General features: G+C 35.1%; 1 protein-coding gene across 1 annotated transcript in view; it reads left to right on the forward strand.

The window, feature by feature from the left end:
- LOC133653331 (probable phospholipid-transporting ATPase IIA) overlaps positions 1-16,424 on the forward strand; it is a 130,372-nt gene that overhangs the window by 96,558 nt on the left and 17,390 nt on the right. Inside the window, exons 22-23 of the mRNA XM_062052499.1 lie at positions 3,169-3,233; positions 10,349-10,504. Coding sequence (XP_061908483.1) covers positions 3,169-3,233; positions 10,349-10,504 — 221 coding nt within the window. The remainder of the gene's footprint in view (positions 1-3,168; positions 3,234-10,348; positions 10,505-16,424) is intronic.

The raw sequence follows: 16,424 nt of genomic DNA on the forward strand, positions 1-16,424 counted from the left end.
CTAAGGTGCATACACAATAATATAGTAATATAAACAGTAAAAAAGATAAGAAGATATATATCTATATATATATATATATATGTATATATATATGTATATATCCACACACATGCATATATCCATACAAATGCATATGTATATACATATACACATAGATATATATACAGATACAAACATATACATACACATATACTGTATATATATATATATATATACACATATATACAGTATATACATATATATAGCTCGCCCGGGAAAGGGTGGAGTGCCATCTCCAAGTTGGGGAGGAGATCTTTCCCCAAGTGGAGGAGTTCAAGTACCTCGGAGTCTTGTTCACGAGTGAGGGAAGAGTGGATGGTGAGATCGACAGGCGGATCGGTGCGGCGTCTTCAGTAATGCGGACGCTGTACCGATCCGTTGTGGTGAAGAAGGAGCTGAGCCGGAAGGCAAAGCTCTCAATTTACCGCTCGATCTACGTTCCCATCCTCACCTATGGTCATGAGCTTTGGGTTATGACCGAAAGGACAAAATCACGGGTACAAGCGGCCGAAATGAGTTTCCTCCGCCGGGTGGCGGGGCTCTCCCTTAGAGATAGGGTGAGAAGCTCTTTCATCCGGGAGGAACTCAGAGTAAAGCCGCTGCTCCTCCACATGGAGAGGAGCCAGATGAGGTGGTTCGGGCATCTGCTCAGGATGCCACCCGAACGCCTCCATAGGGAGGTGTTTTGGGCACGTCCGACCGGCAGGAGGCCACGGGGAACACCCAGGACACGTTGGGAAGGGGGAAAAAAACGGTCAGCTACTTTTTAAGTTGAAGAAACAATATGATTAGGTTATATATTCATGCGTATATCCTACACAAACAATGTATCAATACATTAGTTTTCTATATATCTTAGGGACCTACAGTGATTGTTTTATAGGTATTTTTTATGTATGTCGCTTTGGATAAAAGCGTCTGCCAAATACTTGAACATAAACATATATAAACACCTGAAAGTCTTTATATCAGCTAAAACCACCAATCTGTTTCTCTGGATTCAGAATAAAACCAAATTCTGCCTTACCCAACAATGTTAAGTATTTGAATATTGTTACTTGAAGACTTATTCCTGGTTACAATTATACTGTTAAGAAAGTATTGTCTTATACTTTGCCTAAAATGAGAATGCCTCATAATCAGTGGCGGCTGGTGAATTTTGTTTTAGGTGGGGCTGAAAGTTTGTAAAGCAAACCCCTGTAGGGGGGTCTTCCTCCCCCAGAAGATTTCTTTGTGATTTTCACATACAAATGGAGCATTCTGGTGCATTCTGACAAAATAATGAAGACAAAATAGAACATTTCATAAGTTTGCAGAGAACTATATACAATATGCACACTGAAGGCATGATGCCACCATAGGTTTGCAGAGAACTATATACAATATGCACACTGAAGGCATGATGCCACCATAGGTTTGCAGAGAACTATATACAATATGCACACTGAAGGCATGATGCCACCATAGGTTTGCAGAGAACTATATACAATATGCACACTGAAGGCATGATGCCACCATAGGTTTGCAGAGAACTATATACAATATGCACACTGAAGGCATGATGCCATCATAGGTTTGCAGAGAACTATATACAATATGCACACTGAAGGCATGATGCCATCATAGGTTTGCAGAGAACTATATACAATATGCACACTGAAGGCATGATGCCACCATAGGTTTGCAGAGAACTATATACAATATGCACACTGAAGGCATGATGCCATCATAGGTTTGCAGAGAACTATATACAATATGCACACTGAAGGCATGATGCCACCATAGGTTTGCAGAGAACTATATACAATATGCACACTGAAGGCATGATGCCACCATAGGTTTGCAGAGAACTATATACAATATGCACACTGAAGGCATGATGCCACCATAGGTTATAGTAATAGTAATCCCCCGATTCCTATTTTCAACAGTCCGCTCAATTGAGCAGGAAAACGCTGAACACCAGCCCAGCTTTGTTTTCTACCTGTCAACTGTCAGTTTAGGCTGCTCGCCGGCTCCTCATCACCACTTCAAGATGGCAGACGAATTTCTCGCGTCACAGCAGCCAATGCTGCGTCTACTTATAAGATGTCTATGGTTATAACGTCATTGCAAACACTGCAATCTGTTTCGTCCACTGCAGTTCGCTACCTTATTCATACTTTTTTTCAAGTGATTTTTTTTAAGCAGGGTTGCATGAGGTACCTACACATAACGTTACGTTAGTCAATGTATCACACACAGTAACGTAACGTTAGACGGCGGTCAGCAGCACCGCGTATTTTAGCCACCTACAAAAAGACAAACATAGTCAAATAAAGGTCAGTTAAAATGTATCCTATATTAAGAATATGTGTACATATTGCGTAGGGCCCTGACATCTAAAAAGTACAACTCTGTTCATTGTTATGTTCGTGTATTTGTTATGTTTTTCATGTGTACGCACACATCAACACACATACAGTATGAGATAAGATCAATGAGATAAGGTAAGAACAGGATAGAAACTGCTGTGGAAGTACCCGGTAGTTAAAATGCAATATGCCTTGGAAATACAATGTTAACACTTTTGTGCAAATAAGTACAGTTGCACTTGTTTTTTCAAATGTGTTTATTCTGTAAAGGAATTTTTTTAATGTTTAAAATGACTGGTTAATAGTGCTATTATGAAGTGCAATGTCAGCACAATTTTTTTCCCCTGCAATTTCAAATGCACTTGTTTTAATAAAAAAAATACAGTGTTTTTTAAAAGCATACACAATCTGTGTAAATATATTAGTCCGTGGTTAAAAGGACTTGAAAGGACTCGAAACTCAAAATGCAGTCGATGAAGCTGCACACTGATAGTTGGACAGCGACTGGTCACTTCCTGTATAGGAAGATGTCCACCATTGTTGTTGACGTTGACTGTGCGGCCTCCTTCTTCATGGCCGCCAGGCGCTATCTCACCACGCTACTGCGTGACGTCATGCCCGTTAGCGTAAACCGTACCACAGTAGCAGTTTGGTCGAACTGCGTCACGCATTCCATCTTCCCCCAACAAAGGGCGTGTCCCGAGGAGCGTACAGTGTTTATTGGCGCGCGGCCGATGTGAATCCTGACACCTCTATGGCTTTTGTTTTCTCTTAGGGGACGGAGGAAACGATGTCAGCATGATCCAGGAAGCCGACTGTGGCGTGGGAGTGGAGGGAAAAGTAAGACTCGCACCGGGCGAAGCGCTCACACCGCTCCAATTTCCTGCCCATTTTATTGTAAAGTCACGTTCATGCGCATTATTTTTGGTTCTTCGTTAAAGGGGAACTGCACTTTATATTTTTTTTATTTTGCCTATCGTTCACAATCCTTTTTGTAAGACAAGAGCACTTTGTGATTACTATCTATCTGATTTCACAACATTCGCTTTTACACTAATAATCGTGGCAGACTTCATGAGAGACAACAAAGACTACTTTGGGACAAATCATAATACAGAACCTTATATTTTTGAGCGAGAATTTACCGGGAATGAATAACAAGTTTTCGAAGCTGTGTGCTAAACAGATGAAGCTTTAGTGGACATGTAGCAGTATTGCTAAGTGCTAAACAAAATATACAAACTACCAACATAATAAAATAATCACTTACTGTACAACAGGGGTCACCAACCTTTTTGAAACCAAGAGCTACTTCTTGGGTACTGATTAATGCGAAGGGCTACCAGTTTGATACACACTTAAATAAATTGCCAGAAATAGCCAATTTGCTCAATTTACCTTTAACTCTATGTTATTATTAATAATTAATGATATTTACACTTAATTGAACGGTTTAAAAGAGGAGAAAACACGAAAAAAATGACAATTAAATTTTGAAACATAGTTTATCTTTAATTTCGACTCTTTAAAATTCAAAATTCAACCGAAAAAAAGAAGAGAAAAACTAGCTAATTCGAATGTTTTTGAAAAAATTTAAAAAAAATTTTATGGAACATCATTAGTAATTTTTCCTGATTAAGATTAATTTTAGAATTTTGATGACATGTTTTAAATAGGTTAAAATCCAATCTGCACTTTGTTAGAATATATAACAAATTGGACCAAGCTATATTTCTAACAAAGACAATTCATTATTTCTTCTAGATTTTCCAGAACAAAAATTTTAAAAGAAATTCAAAAGACTTTGAAATAAGATTTAAATTTGATTCTACAGATTTTCTAGATTTGCCAGAATAATTTTTTTGAATTTTAATCATAATAAGTTTGAAGAAATATTTCACAAATATTCTTCGTCGAAAAAACAGAAGCTAAAATGAAGTATTAAATTAAAATGTATTTATTATTCTTTACAATAAAAAAATAAATTTACATGAACATTGATTTAAATTGTCAGGAAAGAAGAGGAAGGAATTTAAAAGGTAAAAAAGGTATGTGTTTAAAAATCCTAAAATCATTTTTAAGGTTGTATTTTTTCTCTAAAATTGTCTTTCTGAAAGTTATTAGAAGCAAAGTAAAAAAAATAATGAAATTATTTAAACAAGTGAAGACCAAGTCTTTAAAATATTTTCTTGGATTTTCAAATTCCATTTGAGTTTTGTCTCTCTTAGAATTAAAATGTCGGGCAAAGCGAGACCAGCTTGCTAGTAAATAAATACAATTTAAAAAATAGAGGCAGCTCACTGGTAAGTGCTGCTATTTGAGCTATTTTTAGAACAGGCCAGCAGGCGACTCATCTGGTCCTAACGGGCTACCTGGGGTCCACGGGCACCGCGTTGGTGACCCCTGATGTACAATGTCTGTCTCACTGGGATGCAGACTGACAGGGTTTTTATTACTTCCTGTTTAGATAAAGAAGCACCTCAGTATGTCAATAATAATAATAATAATAATTAGAGATGTCCGATAATATTGCCCTGCCGATATTATCGGCCGATAAATGCTTCAAAATGTAATATCGGAAATTATCTGTATCGTTTTTTTTAATATCGGTATCAGGTTGTTTTTTTTTTTTTGTTTTTTTTAAATCAACATAAAAAACACAAGATACACTTACAATTAGTGCACCAACCCAAAAAACCTCCCTCCCCCATTTACACTCATTCACACAAAAGGGTTGTTTCTTTCTGTTATTAATATTCTGGTTCCTACATTATATATCAATATATATCAATACAGTCTGCAAGGGATACAGTCCGTAAGCACACATGATTGTGCATGCTGCTGGTCCACTAATAGTACTAACCTTTAACAGTTAATTTTACAAATTTTCATTAATTACTAGTTTCTATGTAACTGTTTTTATATTGTTTTACTTTCTTTTTTATTCAAGAAAATGTTTTTAATTTATTTATCTTATTTTATTTTTTATTTTTAAAAAGGACCTTATCTTCACCATACCTGGTTGTCCAAATTAGGCATAATAATGTGTTAATTCCACGACTGTATATATCGGTATTGGTTGATATCGGTATCTGTAATTAAGAGTTGGACAATATCGGAATATTGGATATCGGCAAAAAGGACCTTATCTTCACCATACCTGGTTGTCCAAATTAGGCTTAATAATGTATTAATTCCAGGACTGTATATATCGGTATCGGTAATTATGAGTTGGACAATATCGGATATCGGCAAAAAAGCCATTATCGGACATCCCTAATAATAATAGATTTTATATGTAAAAAGCACTTTACATTGAGCAAACAACCTCAAAGTGCTACAGTGTATTAAAAAAATAAAAATAAATAAATAAAAATAAAAACTAGAACAGCCTGATAGTTAGAACTAGTATGCATATATCTGAAAAAAGGCTTTTTTTTAAAAAGAAGGGTTTTTAAGCCTTCTTTAAAAGCATCCACAGTCTGTGGTGCCCTCAGGTGGTCAGGGAGAGCGTTCCACAGACTGGGAGCGGCGGAGCAGAAAGCCCGGTCTCCCATTGTTTGTAGCTTTGTCCTCGGAGGCTGGAGGAGGTTAGCCTGTCCGGAGCGGAGGTGTCGTGTGGAGGATTTGGGGGTGAGCAGTTCTTTGAGGTACTGCTGGGTTAGTAGGGAGACTTTGAGTGGAACAGGAAGCCAGTGAAGGGATTTGAGAATTGGGGTGATTTGGTCGTATTTCCGCACTAGCTGCATAAGCGAGTTAGCTCGCTGCTAAAAAATAGATGGTCTGCGTCAGCGCTTATAATAACAATATTGCTAATACTTGGTTAATATTCAGGTCACGACATGTATTGTTGGCAATTTTTTTGGAGGGCTTTATGGGCGGAACAGAGTAGTCCCATGAGCTACGTTGTTAGCCACCTTGTGTTTTACGAATTAAAATGCATATTAAAAAAAAGAAAACCTATGTGTTCTTGTCTTACATAAGGATCGTGAATGATATGCAAACTGCAGTTCCTCTTTAAGTTAGTGATGTATGTAAGGGATAAATGGTAGGTAGACAATGGTAACCTGCAATAATCTTCATTCTTAATTTACCTTCATTGAAAAGGGGTATTTATTTAGACTCAGAGCTGTGGAAGATTACTGTGTGTGATTAGTTGATTTAGTAAATCAACTAAACAAGCCCAATATTTCAGTGTATTTTCTATTTCTGACCTTTTTGTTTGATGATGGCATTTTTTGAACGTGAACATTGGGAAACGCCGATGTGAAGCAGCAGGACGATATATGAAAACATATTATTCATAACCAATTAGTTTGTAAGTCTTAGTGATTTGGGATGGGATAGACTTTATTTATCCCACAATGGGGGAACCTTGTGAACATGTAAACATTAGCATGCTAACTTTTTTAGCCAATTTTGCTGCCGTACATCTCGGAGTTGTTTAATTTTGTACGTTACGTATGCTAACTGCTAGCTTGTTAATATTAGCATGGTAACTTTTTCAGTCAACTCTGCAGCCGTACATCTCGGAGTCATTCAATTTTGTAAATTAGATATGCTAACTGTTAGCATGCTAATATTAGCGTGCTGACTTTTTCAGCCAATTTTACCCCCATTCACTTTTAGCTCATTTTGCCGCCGTACACTTCAAAGTCATAAAACTTGGTATGTAACACTTAACTGTTTGCATGTTGGAATGCTAACATTAGCATGCTAACTTTTTTAGCCAATTTTGCTGCCGTACATCTTGGAGTCATTACATTTTGTACGTTACAAATGCTTATTGCACGCATGCTAACTTTTTTAGCCAATTTTGCGGCCGTACATCTCGAATAATTTAATTTTGTGCGTTACATATGCTAACTGCTAGCATGCTAATATTAGCATGCTAACTTTTTTTTAAGCTAATTTTGTCGCCATACACCTCAGAGTCATAAAACTTGGTATGTGACACTTAACTGTTTGCATGTTGGAATGCTAACATTACCATGCTAACTTTTTTAGCCAATTTTGCTGCCGTACATCTTGGAGTCATTACATTTTGTACGTTACAAATACTTATTGCACGTTACAATTGCTTATTGCTCGCATGCTAACTTTTTTTGCCAATTTTGCGGCCGTATATCTCGAATCATTTAATTTTGTGCGTTACATATGCTAACTGCTAGCGTGCTAATTTTAGCATGCTAACTTTTTTTCAGCTAATTTTGCCGCCATACACCTCAGAGTAATAAAACTTGGTATGTGACACTTAAATGTTTGCATGTTGGAATGCTAACATTAGCATGCTAAATTTGTTTTAGCCAATTTTGCTGCCGTACATCTTGGAGTCATTCAATTTTGTACGTTACAAATGCTTATTGCTCGCATGCTAACTTTTTTAGCCAATTTTGCAGCCGTACATCTCGAATCATTTAATTTTGTGCGTTGCATATTCTAACTGCTAGCATGCTAATATTAGCATGCTAACTTTTTTCAAGCTAATTTTGCCGCCATACACCTCAGAGTCATAAAACTTGGTATGTGACACTTAACTGTTTGCATGTTAGAATGCTAACATTAGCATGCTAACTGTTTTAGCCAATTTTGCTGCCGTACATCTCGGAGTTGTTTAATTTTGTACGTTACGTATGTTAACTGCTAGCTTGTTAATATTAGCATGGTAACTTTTTCAGTCAACTTTGCAGCCGTACATCTTGGAATCATTCAATTTTGTACGTTAGATATGCTAACTGTTAGCATGCTAATATTAGCGTGCTGACTTTTTCAGCCAATTTTACCCCCATTCACTTTTAGCTCATTTTGCCGCCCTACACCTCAGAGTCATAAAGCTTGGTATGTAACACTTGTTAACGGTTTGCATGTTGGAATGCTAACATTAGCATGCTAATTTTTTTTTAGCCAATTTTGCTGCCGTACATCTTGGAGTCATTCAATTTTGTATGTTACAAACGCTTATTGCTCGCATGCTAACTTTTTTAGCCAATTTTGCGGCCGTACATCTCGAATAATTTAATTTCGTGCGTTACATATGCTAACTGCTAGCATGCTAATATTAGCATGCTAACTTTTTTTTAAGCTAATTTTGTCGACATACACCTCAGAGTCATAAAACTTGGTATGTGACACTTAACTGTTTGCATGTTGGAATGCTAACATTACCATGCTAACTTTTTCAGCCAATTTTGCTGCCGTACATCTTGGAGTCATTAAATTTTGTACGTTACAAATGCTTATTGCACGTTACAATTGCTTATTGCTCGCATGTTAACTTTTTTTGCCAATTTTGCGGCCGTATATTTCGAATCATTTAATTTTGTGCGTTACATATGCTAACTGCTAGCGTGATAATTTTAGCATGCTAACTTTTTTCAAGCTAATTTTGCCGCCATACACCTCAGAGTCATAAAACTTGGTATGTGACACTTAACTGTTTGCATGTTGCAATGCTAACATTAGCATGCTAACTTTTTTAGCCAATTTTGCGGCCGTACATCTCGAATCATTTAATTTTGTGCGTTACATATGTTAACTGCTAGCATGCTAATATTAGCATGCTAACTTTTTTTTAAGCTAATTTTGCCGCCATACACCTCAGAGTCATAAAACTTGGTATGTGACACTTAATTGTTTGCATGTTGGAATGCTAACATTAGCGTGCCAACTTTTTTAGCCAATTTTGCTGCCGTACATCTCGAAGTTGTTTAATTTTGTAGGTTACATATGCTAACTGCTAGCTTGTTAATATTAGCATGGTAACTTTTTCAGTCAACTTTGCAGCCGTACATCTCGGAGTCATTCAATTATGTATGTTAGATATGCTAACTGTTAGCATGCTAACTGTTAGCATGCTAATATTAGCGTGCTGACTTTTTCAGCCAATTTTAACTCCATTCACTTTTAGCTCATTTTGCCGCCGTACACCTCAGAGTCATAAAGTTTGGTATGTAACACTTGTTAACGGTTTGCATGTTGGAATGCTAACATTAGCATGCTAATTTTTTTTTAGCCAATTTTGCTGCCGTACATCTTGGAGTCATTCAATTTTGTACGTTACAAACGCTTATTGCTCGCATGCTAACTTTTTTAGCCAATTTTGCGGCCGTACATCTCGAATAATTTAATTTTGTGCGTTACTTATGCTAACTGCTAGCATGCTAATATTAGCATGCTAACTTTTTTTTAAGCTAATTTTGTCGCCATACACCTCAGAGTCATAAAACTTGGTATGTGACACTTAACTGTTTGCATGTTGGAATGCTAACATTACCATGCTAACTTTTTTAGCCAATTTTGCGGCCGTACATCTCGAATCATTTAATTTTGTGTGTTACATATGCTAACTGCTAGCATGCTAATATTAGCATGCTAACTTTTTTCAAGCTAATTTTGCCGCCATACACCTCAGAGTCATAAAACTTGGTACGTGACACATGCTAACTGTTTGCATGTTGGAATTCTAACATTAGCGTGCTAACTTTTTGGGTCAATTATGTAAGCGTTTACCCCAGAGTCATATAACTTGATACGTGACATATGGTAACAGTTAGCCTGCTAATTTTTTTATTTATGTTGCAACTGCATACCTTAGAGTCACATAACTTTTTACCTGACACATGCTTACTGTTAAGGCATTTGCTGCCATCTTGTGGCGTTAAAAAAAAAAGAACAACGCCAGGAGGTTGCCTACAGCCCCAGCTGTTTTTGCCAATGTTATTTGAGACCCTGGCAACGCCGCCAGCAACTACAGCTCCTCATACATTAAAAAGCAGCAAATGAACCCCACATGAGACGGGGGCACATGTTCAACATTTCACATTGAATCACCCATTTCCTGGAAACATCCACGCAACCACACTCGTATGTTTGTGTTTTGTCAATGACGAAGACGCTCAGGCGTCCCACGTGGGCCGGAGCCGCTCACCTCGCTTTGTGTCGCCCGTGTTTGACAGGAAGGCAAGCAGGCCTCGCTGGCCGCAGACTTCTCGGTGACTCAGTTCAAACATTTGGGTCGTCTGCTGATGGTTCACGGTCGCAACAGCTACAAGAGATCTGCAGCCCTCAGCCAGTTTGTCATCCACAGGAGCCTCTGCATCAGCACCATGCAGGTACAACCACGCCTTCAAATTACAGCACACTTAGATTTTCCTAGTCAGACCAAGACCAAAACGCAGCAATTTTCCCCATAAATCATGTAAATCCAAACAACCTGTTCCAGACACCCACTAGTATGAACACAAAATACAATTGTTTGAGAAAAGTATAGTTTTACATGCAGAAAACATTGTGAAATACAAAAGCAGTGAAGTTGTCACGTTGTGTAAATGGTCAATAAAAAGAGAATACAATGATTTGCTAATCCTTTTCAACTTATATTCAATTGAATAGACTGCAAAGACAAGATGTTTCATGTTCACACTGAGAAACTTCTTTTTTTTTTTTGGCAAATAACTTTTTTAATAAAATTACCGTATTTTTCGGACTATAAGTCGCAGTTTTTTTCATAGTTTGGCGACTTATATATGTTTTTTTCCTTCTTTATTATGCATTTTCGGCAGGTGCGAGTTATACTCCGGTGCGACTTATACTCCTGAAAAATACGGTACTAAAACAAGGGTATACCGTATTTTTCGGACTATAAGTCGCAGTTTTTTTCATAGACTTATACTCAGGAGCGACTTGTGTGTGAAATGATTAACACATTAGCGTAAAATATCAAATAATATTATTGATCTCATTCACGTAAGAGATAAGATTTCATGGGATTTAGCGATTAGGAGTGACAGATTGTTTGGTAAACGTATAGCATGTTCTATATGTTATAGTTATTTGAATGACTCTTACCATAATATGTTACGTTAACATACCAGGCACGTTCTCAGTTGGTTATTTATGCCTCATATAACGTACACTTATTCAGCCTGTTGTTCACTATTCTTTATTTATTTAAAATTGCCTTTCAAATGTCTATTCTTACTCCAGTGCGACTTATATATGTTTTTTTCCTTCTTTAATATGCATTTTCGGCCGGTGCGACTTATACTCCGGAGCGACTTATACTCCGAAAAATACGGTAACCTGTTCCAGACACCCACTAATATGAACACAAAATACAATTGTTTGAGAAAAGTATAGTTTTACATGCAGAAAACATTGTAAAATACAAAACCCAAAAGCAGTGAAGTTGTTGCGTTGTCTAAATGGTAAATAAAAAGAGAATACAATGATTTGCTAATCCTTTTCAACTTATATTCAATTGAATAGACTGCAAAGACAAGATATTTCATGTTCCAACTGAGAAACTTCATTTTTTTTTGGCAAACAATCATTAAAACCACTAAAGGCCTTAGTGGCCACATGCGTGGACAGCACCTTTTAGCTCTTATTTCCAAAATTGTGTACCGTATTTTTCGGACTATAAGTCACTTTTTTTTTTCATAGTTTAGTAGTTCATATGCCACACCTGTGAGGTGGGATGGATTACCTTGGCAAAGAAGAAATGCTCACCAAGACAGATTTGTGAACAATATTTGAGAGGAATAGGTCTTTTGTGTATATAGTAAAGTTTAAGATCTTTGAGTTCAACTCATGAAAAATGGCAGCAAAAACAAAAGTGTTGATCAGTGTACATATTATTATATCCCAAAGTAGATATTGTGATGAATAACATAGTTTGTAGCTATTATTGTTTTTTTAGCTGAAGAAAATATCGAAAATATATTTTTTAACTTTTTTAATAAACTTACTAAAACAAGGATATATTTCAAATATTATTTAAAAAAACTCTGAATGATTTTTGTTTCAGATATTAACACGAAAAAAGATGATACATTTTCTGCTTTGTTATAATTATTGATGTGATTTTTATTTTAATTACTTTTTATATTTGTAAAAAACAATAACACATAATTTAAATTAATATCAGAAACATATCCAAAGATCCAAAATATATTTTTTAACTTTTTTAATAAAATTACCGCATTTTTCGGACTATAAGTCGCAGTTTTTTTCATAGTTTGGCGACTTATATATGTTTTTTTCCTTCTTTATTATGCATTTTCGGCAGGTGCGAGTTATACTCCGGTGCGACTTATACTCCCGAAAAATACGGTACTAAAACAAGGGTATACCGTATTTTTCTGACTATAAGTCGCAGTTTTTTTCATAGTTAGGCCGGGGGTGCGACTTATACTCAGGAGCGACTTATGTGTGAAATGATTAACACATTAGCGTAAAATATCAAATAATATTATTGAACTCATTCACGTAAGAGACTAGACGTATAAGATTTCATGGGATTTAGCGATTAGGAGTGACAGATTGTTTGGTAAACGTATAGCATGTTCTATTTTTTCCCCTCGGCCATCAGGCAAATGAACAATAACTCCTAACAGTAGCTCCTTGAATTCCTTGAATTCCTTCTAAGTCTATCTGATAGCTAAGTTACAGCTCTTTTTATGACCAAATATGTGTTATATGTGTTTTATGTTGCACGTTTGCACCAAGAAAAATTCCTAGTTTGTGAACCCGTTCTCAAACAATGGCAATAAAACTATTCTGATTCTGATTCTGATTAAATTTTGTAGCTATTATTATTTTTTTAGCTAAAGAAAATATCCAAAATATATTTTTTAACTTATTTAATAAAATTACTAAAACAAGGATATATTTCAAATATTATTTTAAAAAACCCTGAATGATTTTTGTTTCAGATATGAACACGAAAAAAGATGACACATTTTGTGCTTTGTTATAATTATTGATGTGATTTTTATTTTAATTAGTTTTTATATTTGTAAAAAACAATAACACATAATTTAAATAAATATCAGAAACATATCCAAAGATCCCAAATATTTTTTTTTACTTTTTTAATAAAATTACCGTATTTTTCGGACTATAAGTAACAGTTTTTTTCATAGTTTGGCGTCTTATATATGTTTTTTTCCTTCTTTATTATGCATTTTCGGCAGATGCGACTTATACTCCGGTGCGACTTATACTCCCGAAAAATACGGTACTAAAACAAGGGTATACCGTATTTTTCTGACTATAAGTCGCAGTTTTTTTCATAGTTTGGCCGGGGGTGCGACTTATACTCAGGAGCGACTTATGTGTGAAATGATTAACACATAAGCGTAAAATATCAAATAATATTATTGATCTCATTCACGTAAGAGACTAGACGTATAAGATTTCATGGGATTTAGCGATTAGGAGTGACAGATTGTTTGGTAAACGTATAGCATGTTCTATATGTTATAGTTATTTGAATGACTCTTACCATAATATGTTACGTTAAAATACCAGGCACGTTCTCAGTTGGTTATTTACGCCTCATATAACGTACACTTATTCAGCCTGTTGTTCACTATTCTTTATTTATTTTAAATTGCCTTTCAAATGTCTATTCTTGGTGTTGGCTTTTATCAAATACATTTCCCCAAAAAATGCGACTTATACTCCAGTGCGACTTATATATGGTTTTTTCCTTCTTTATTATGCATTTTCGGCCGGTGCGACTTATACTCCGGAGCGACTTATACTCCGAAAAATACGGTAAAATGTAAAAGAAATATGGTAAATTGCAATAATTTCACCTCAAAATGTAGTGTATATTACTGTAAATGGAAAAATGGTACTGTTGTTTTTATGGTAAAAAAAAAAAAAAAAGGCAGCTCAGTTGCCAGAATTTTACTGTAAAATGTACATTTGTTTTTTTACTGTAAATAAAACAAACTGCAATTTTACAGTCAAATTTTGGCACCTGAGCTGCCAGTTTGTTTGTTTTCACCGCAAATCAACAACTGTAGATTTTTCCGTGTATTACTGTAAAAGCACAAAACGCAACACAGTTTATTACAGTAAAACAAAAGTACTGTTTTTTTAATTTATAGAAAAATGCTGTAAAAACCACAGTCAATTTCACAATTTGACCATGAAATCGATTGCTACTTTTACATTGCACAATTTGATGGATAACTTGCTTTGAAATCATTAATATTAGTATTTATTTCTATTTTTAAAAAATGGTTTAATTGTTTGATGATATATTTTTTGCATAACTAGACAGTTAACATAATTTGCGATTACCGTATTTTTCGGAGTATAAATCGCTCCGGAGTATAAGTCGCACCGGCTGAAAATGCATAATAAAGAAGGAAAAAACAAATATAAGTCGCACTGGAGTATAAGTCGCATTTTTGGGGAAATGTATTTGATAAAAGCCAACACCAAGAATAGACATTTGAAAGGCAATTTAAAATGTCTAAAGAATAGTGAACAACAGGCTGAATAAGTGTACGTTATATGAGGCATAAATAACCAACTGAGAAGGTGCCTGGTATGTTAACGTAACATATTATGGTAAGAGTCATTCAAATAACTATAACATATAGAACATGCTATACGTTTACCAAACAATCTGTCACTCCTAATCGCTAAATCCCATGAAATCTTATACGTCTAGTCCAGGGGTCACCAACCTTTTTGAAACCAAGAGCTACTTCTTGGGTACTGATTAATGCGAAGGGCTACCAGTTTGATACACACTTAAATAAATTGCCAGAAATAGCCAATTTTCTCAATTTACCTTTAACTCTATGTTATTATTAATAATTAATGATATTTACACTTAATTGAACGGTTTAAAAGAGGAGAAAACACGAAAAAAATGACAATTAAATTTTGAAACATAGTTTATCTTCAATTTCGACTCTTTAAAATTCAAAATTCAACCGAAAAAAAGAAGAGAAAAACTTAAAAAAAGAATGTATGGAACATCACTAGTAATTTTTCCTGATTAAGATTAATTTTAGAATTTTGATGAAATGTTTTAAATAGGTTAAAATCCAATCTACACTTTGTTAGAATATATAACAAATTGGACCAAGCTATATTTCTAAGACAAATCATTATTTCTTCTAGATTTTCCAGAACAAATTTTTTTAAAGAAAATCAAAAGACTTTGAATTAAGATTTAAATTTGATTCTACAGATTTTCTAGATTTGCCAGAATAATTTTTTTGAATTTTAATCATAATAAGTTTGAAGAAATATTTTACAAATATTCTTCGTCGAAAAAACAGAAGCTAAAATGAAGAATTAAATTAAAATGTATTTATTATTCTTTACAATAAAATTATTTTTTTTACTTGAACATTGATTTAAATGGTCAGGAAAGAAGACGAAGGAATTTAAAAGGTAAAAATGTATATGTGTTTAAAAATCCTAAAATCAGTTTTAAGGTTGTATTTTTTCTCTAAAATTGTCTTTCTGAAAGTTATAAGAAGCAAAGTAAAAAAAATTAATGAATTTATTTAAACAAGTGAAGACCAAGTCTTTAAAATATTTTCTTGGATTTTCAAATTCTATTTGAGTTTTGTCTCTCTTAGAATTAAAAATGTCGGGCAAAGCGAGACCAGCTTGCTAGTAAATAAATACAATTTAAAAAATAGAGGCAGCTCACTGGTAAGTGCTGCTATTTGAGCTATTTTTAGAACAGGCCAGCGGGCTACTCATCTGGTCCTTACGGGCTACCTGGTGCCCGCGGGCACCGCGTTGGTGACCCCTGGTCTAGTCTCTTACGTGAATAAGCTAAATAATATTATTTGATATTTTACGCTAATGTGTTAATAATTTCACACATAAGTCGCTCCTGAGTATAAGTCGCACCCCCGGCCAAACTATGATAAACACTGCGACTTATAGTCTGAAAAATAAGGTAATCATTAAAACCTCTAAAGGTTTAGTGGCCACATGCGTGGACAGCACCTTTTAGCTCTTATTTCCACAATTGTGTACACTACTGAATTGGGGTCTTATGGCCGCTTATGTGGACACTTATACTGCCATCTGGTGGTGTCAGAAGAGTACAACATACAATGGAATTTGGAAAAAAAAAAGTGTAAAAATAAGAATTAGCATGTCACTAAACATGAAGTACACGTTTGTGTACTTATGGACTAAGTACATCATATCAAAAAATTAGGGTCCAGTAAGCCCAAATAGCAAAGAGAAATAAAAAAA

Source organism: Entelurus aequoreus, linkage group LG07 (genome assembly GCF_033978785.1).
Source record: "Entelurus aequoreus isolate RoL-2023_Sb linkage group LG07, RoL_Eaeq_v1.1, whole genome shotgun sequence".
In the NCBI taxonomy this organism is placed as follows: domain Eukaryota; kingdom Metazoa; phylum Chordata; class Actinopteri; order Syngnathiformes; family Syngnathidae; genus Entelurus; species Entelurus aequoreus.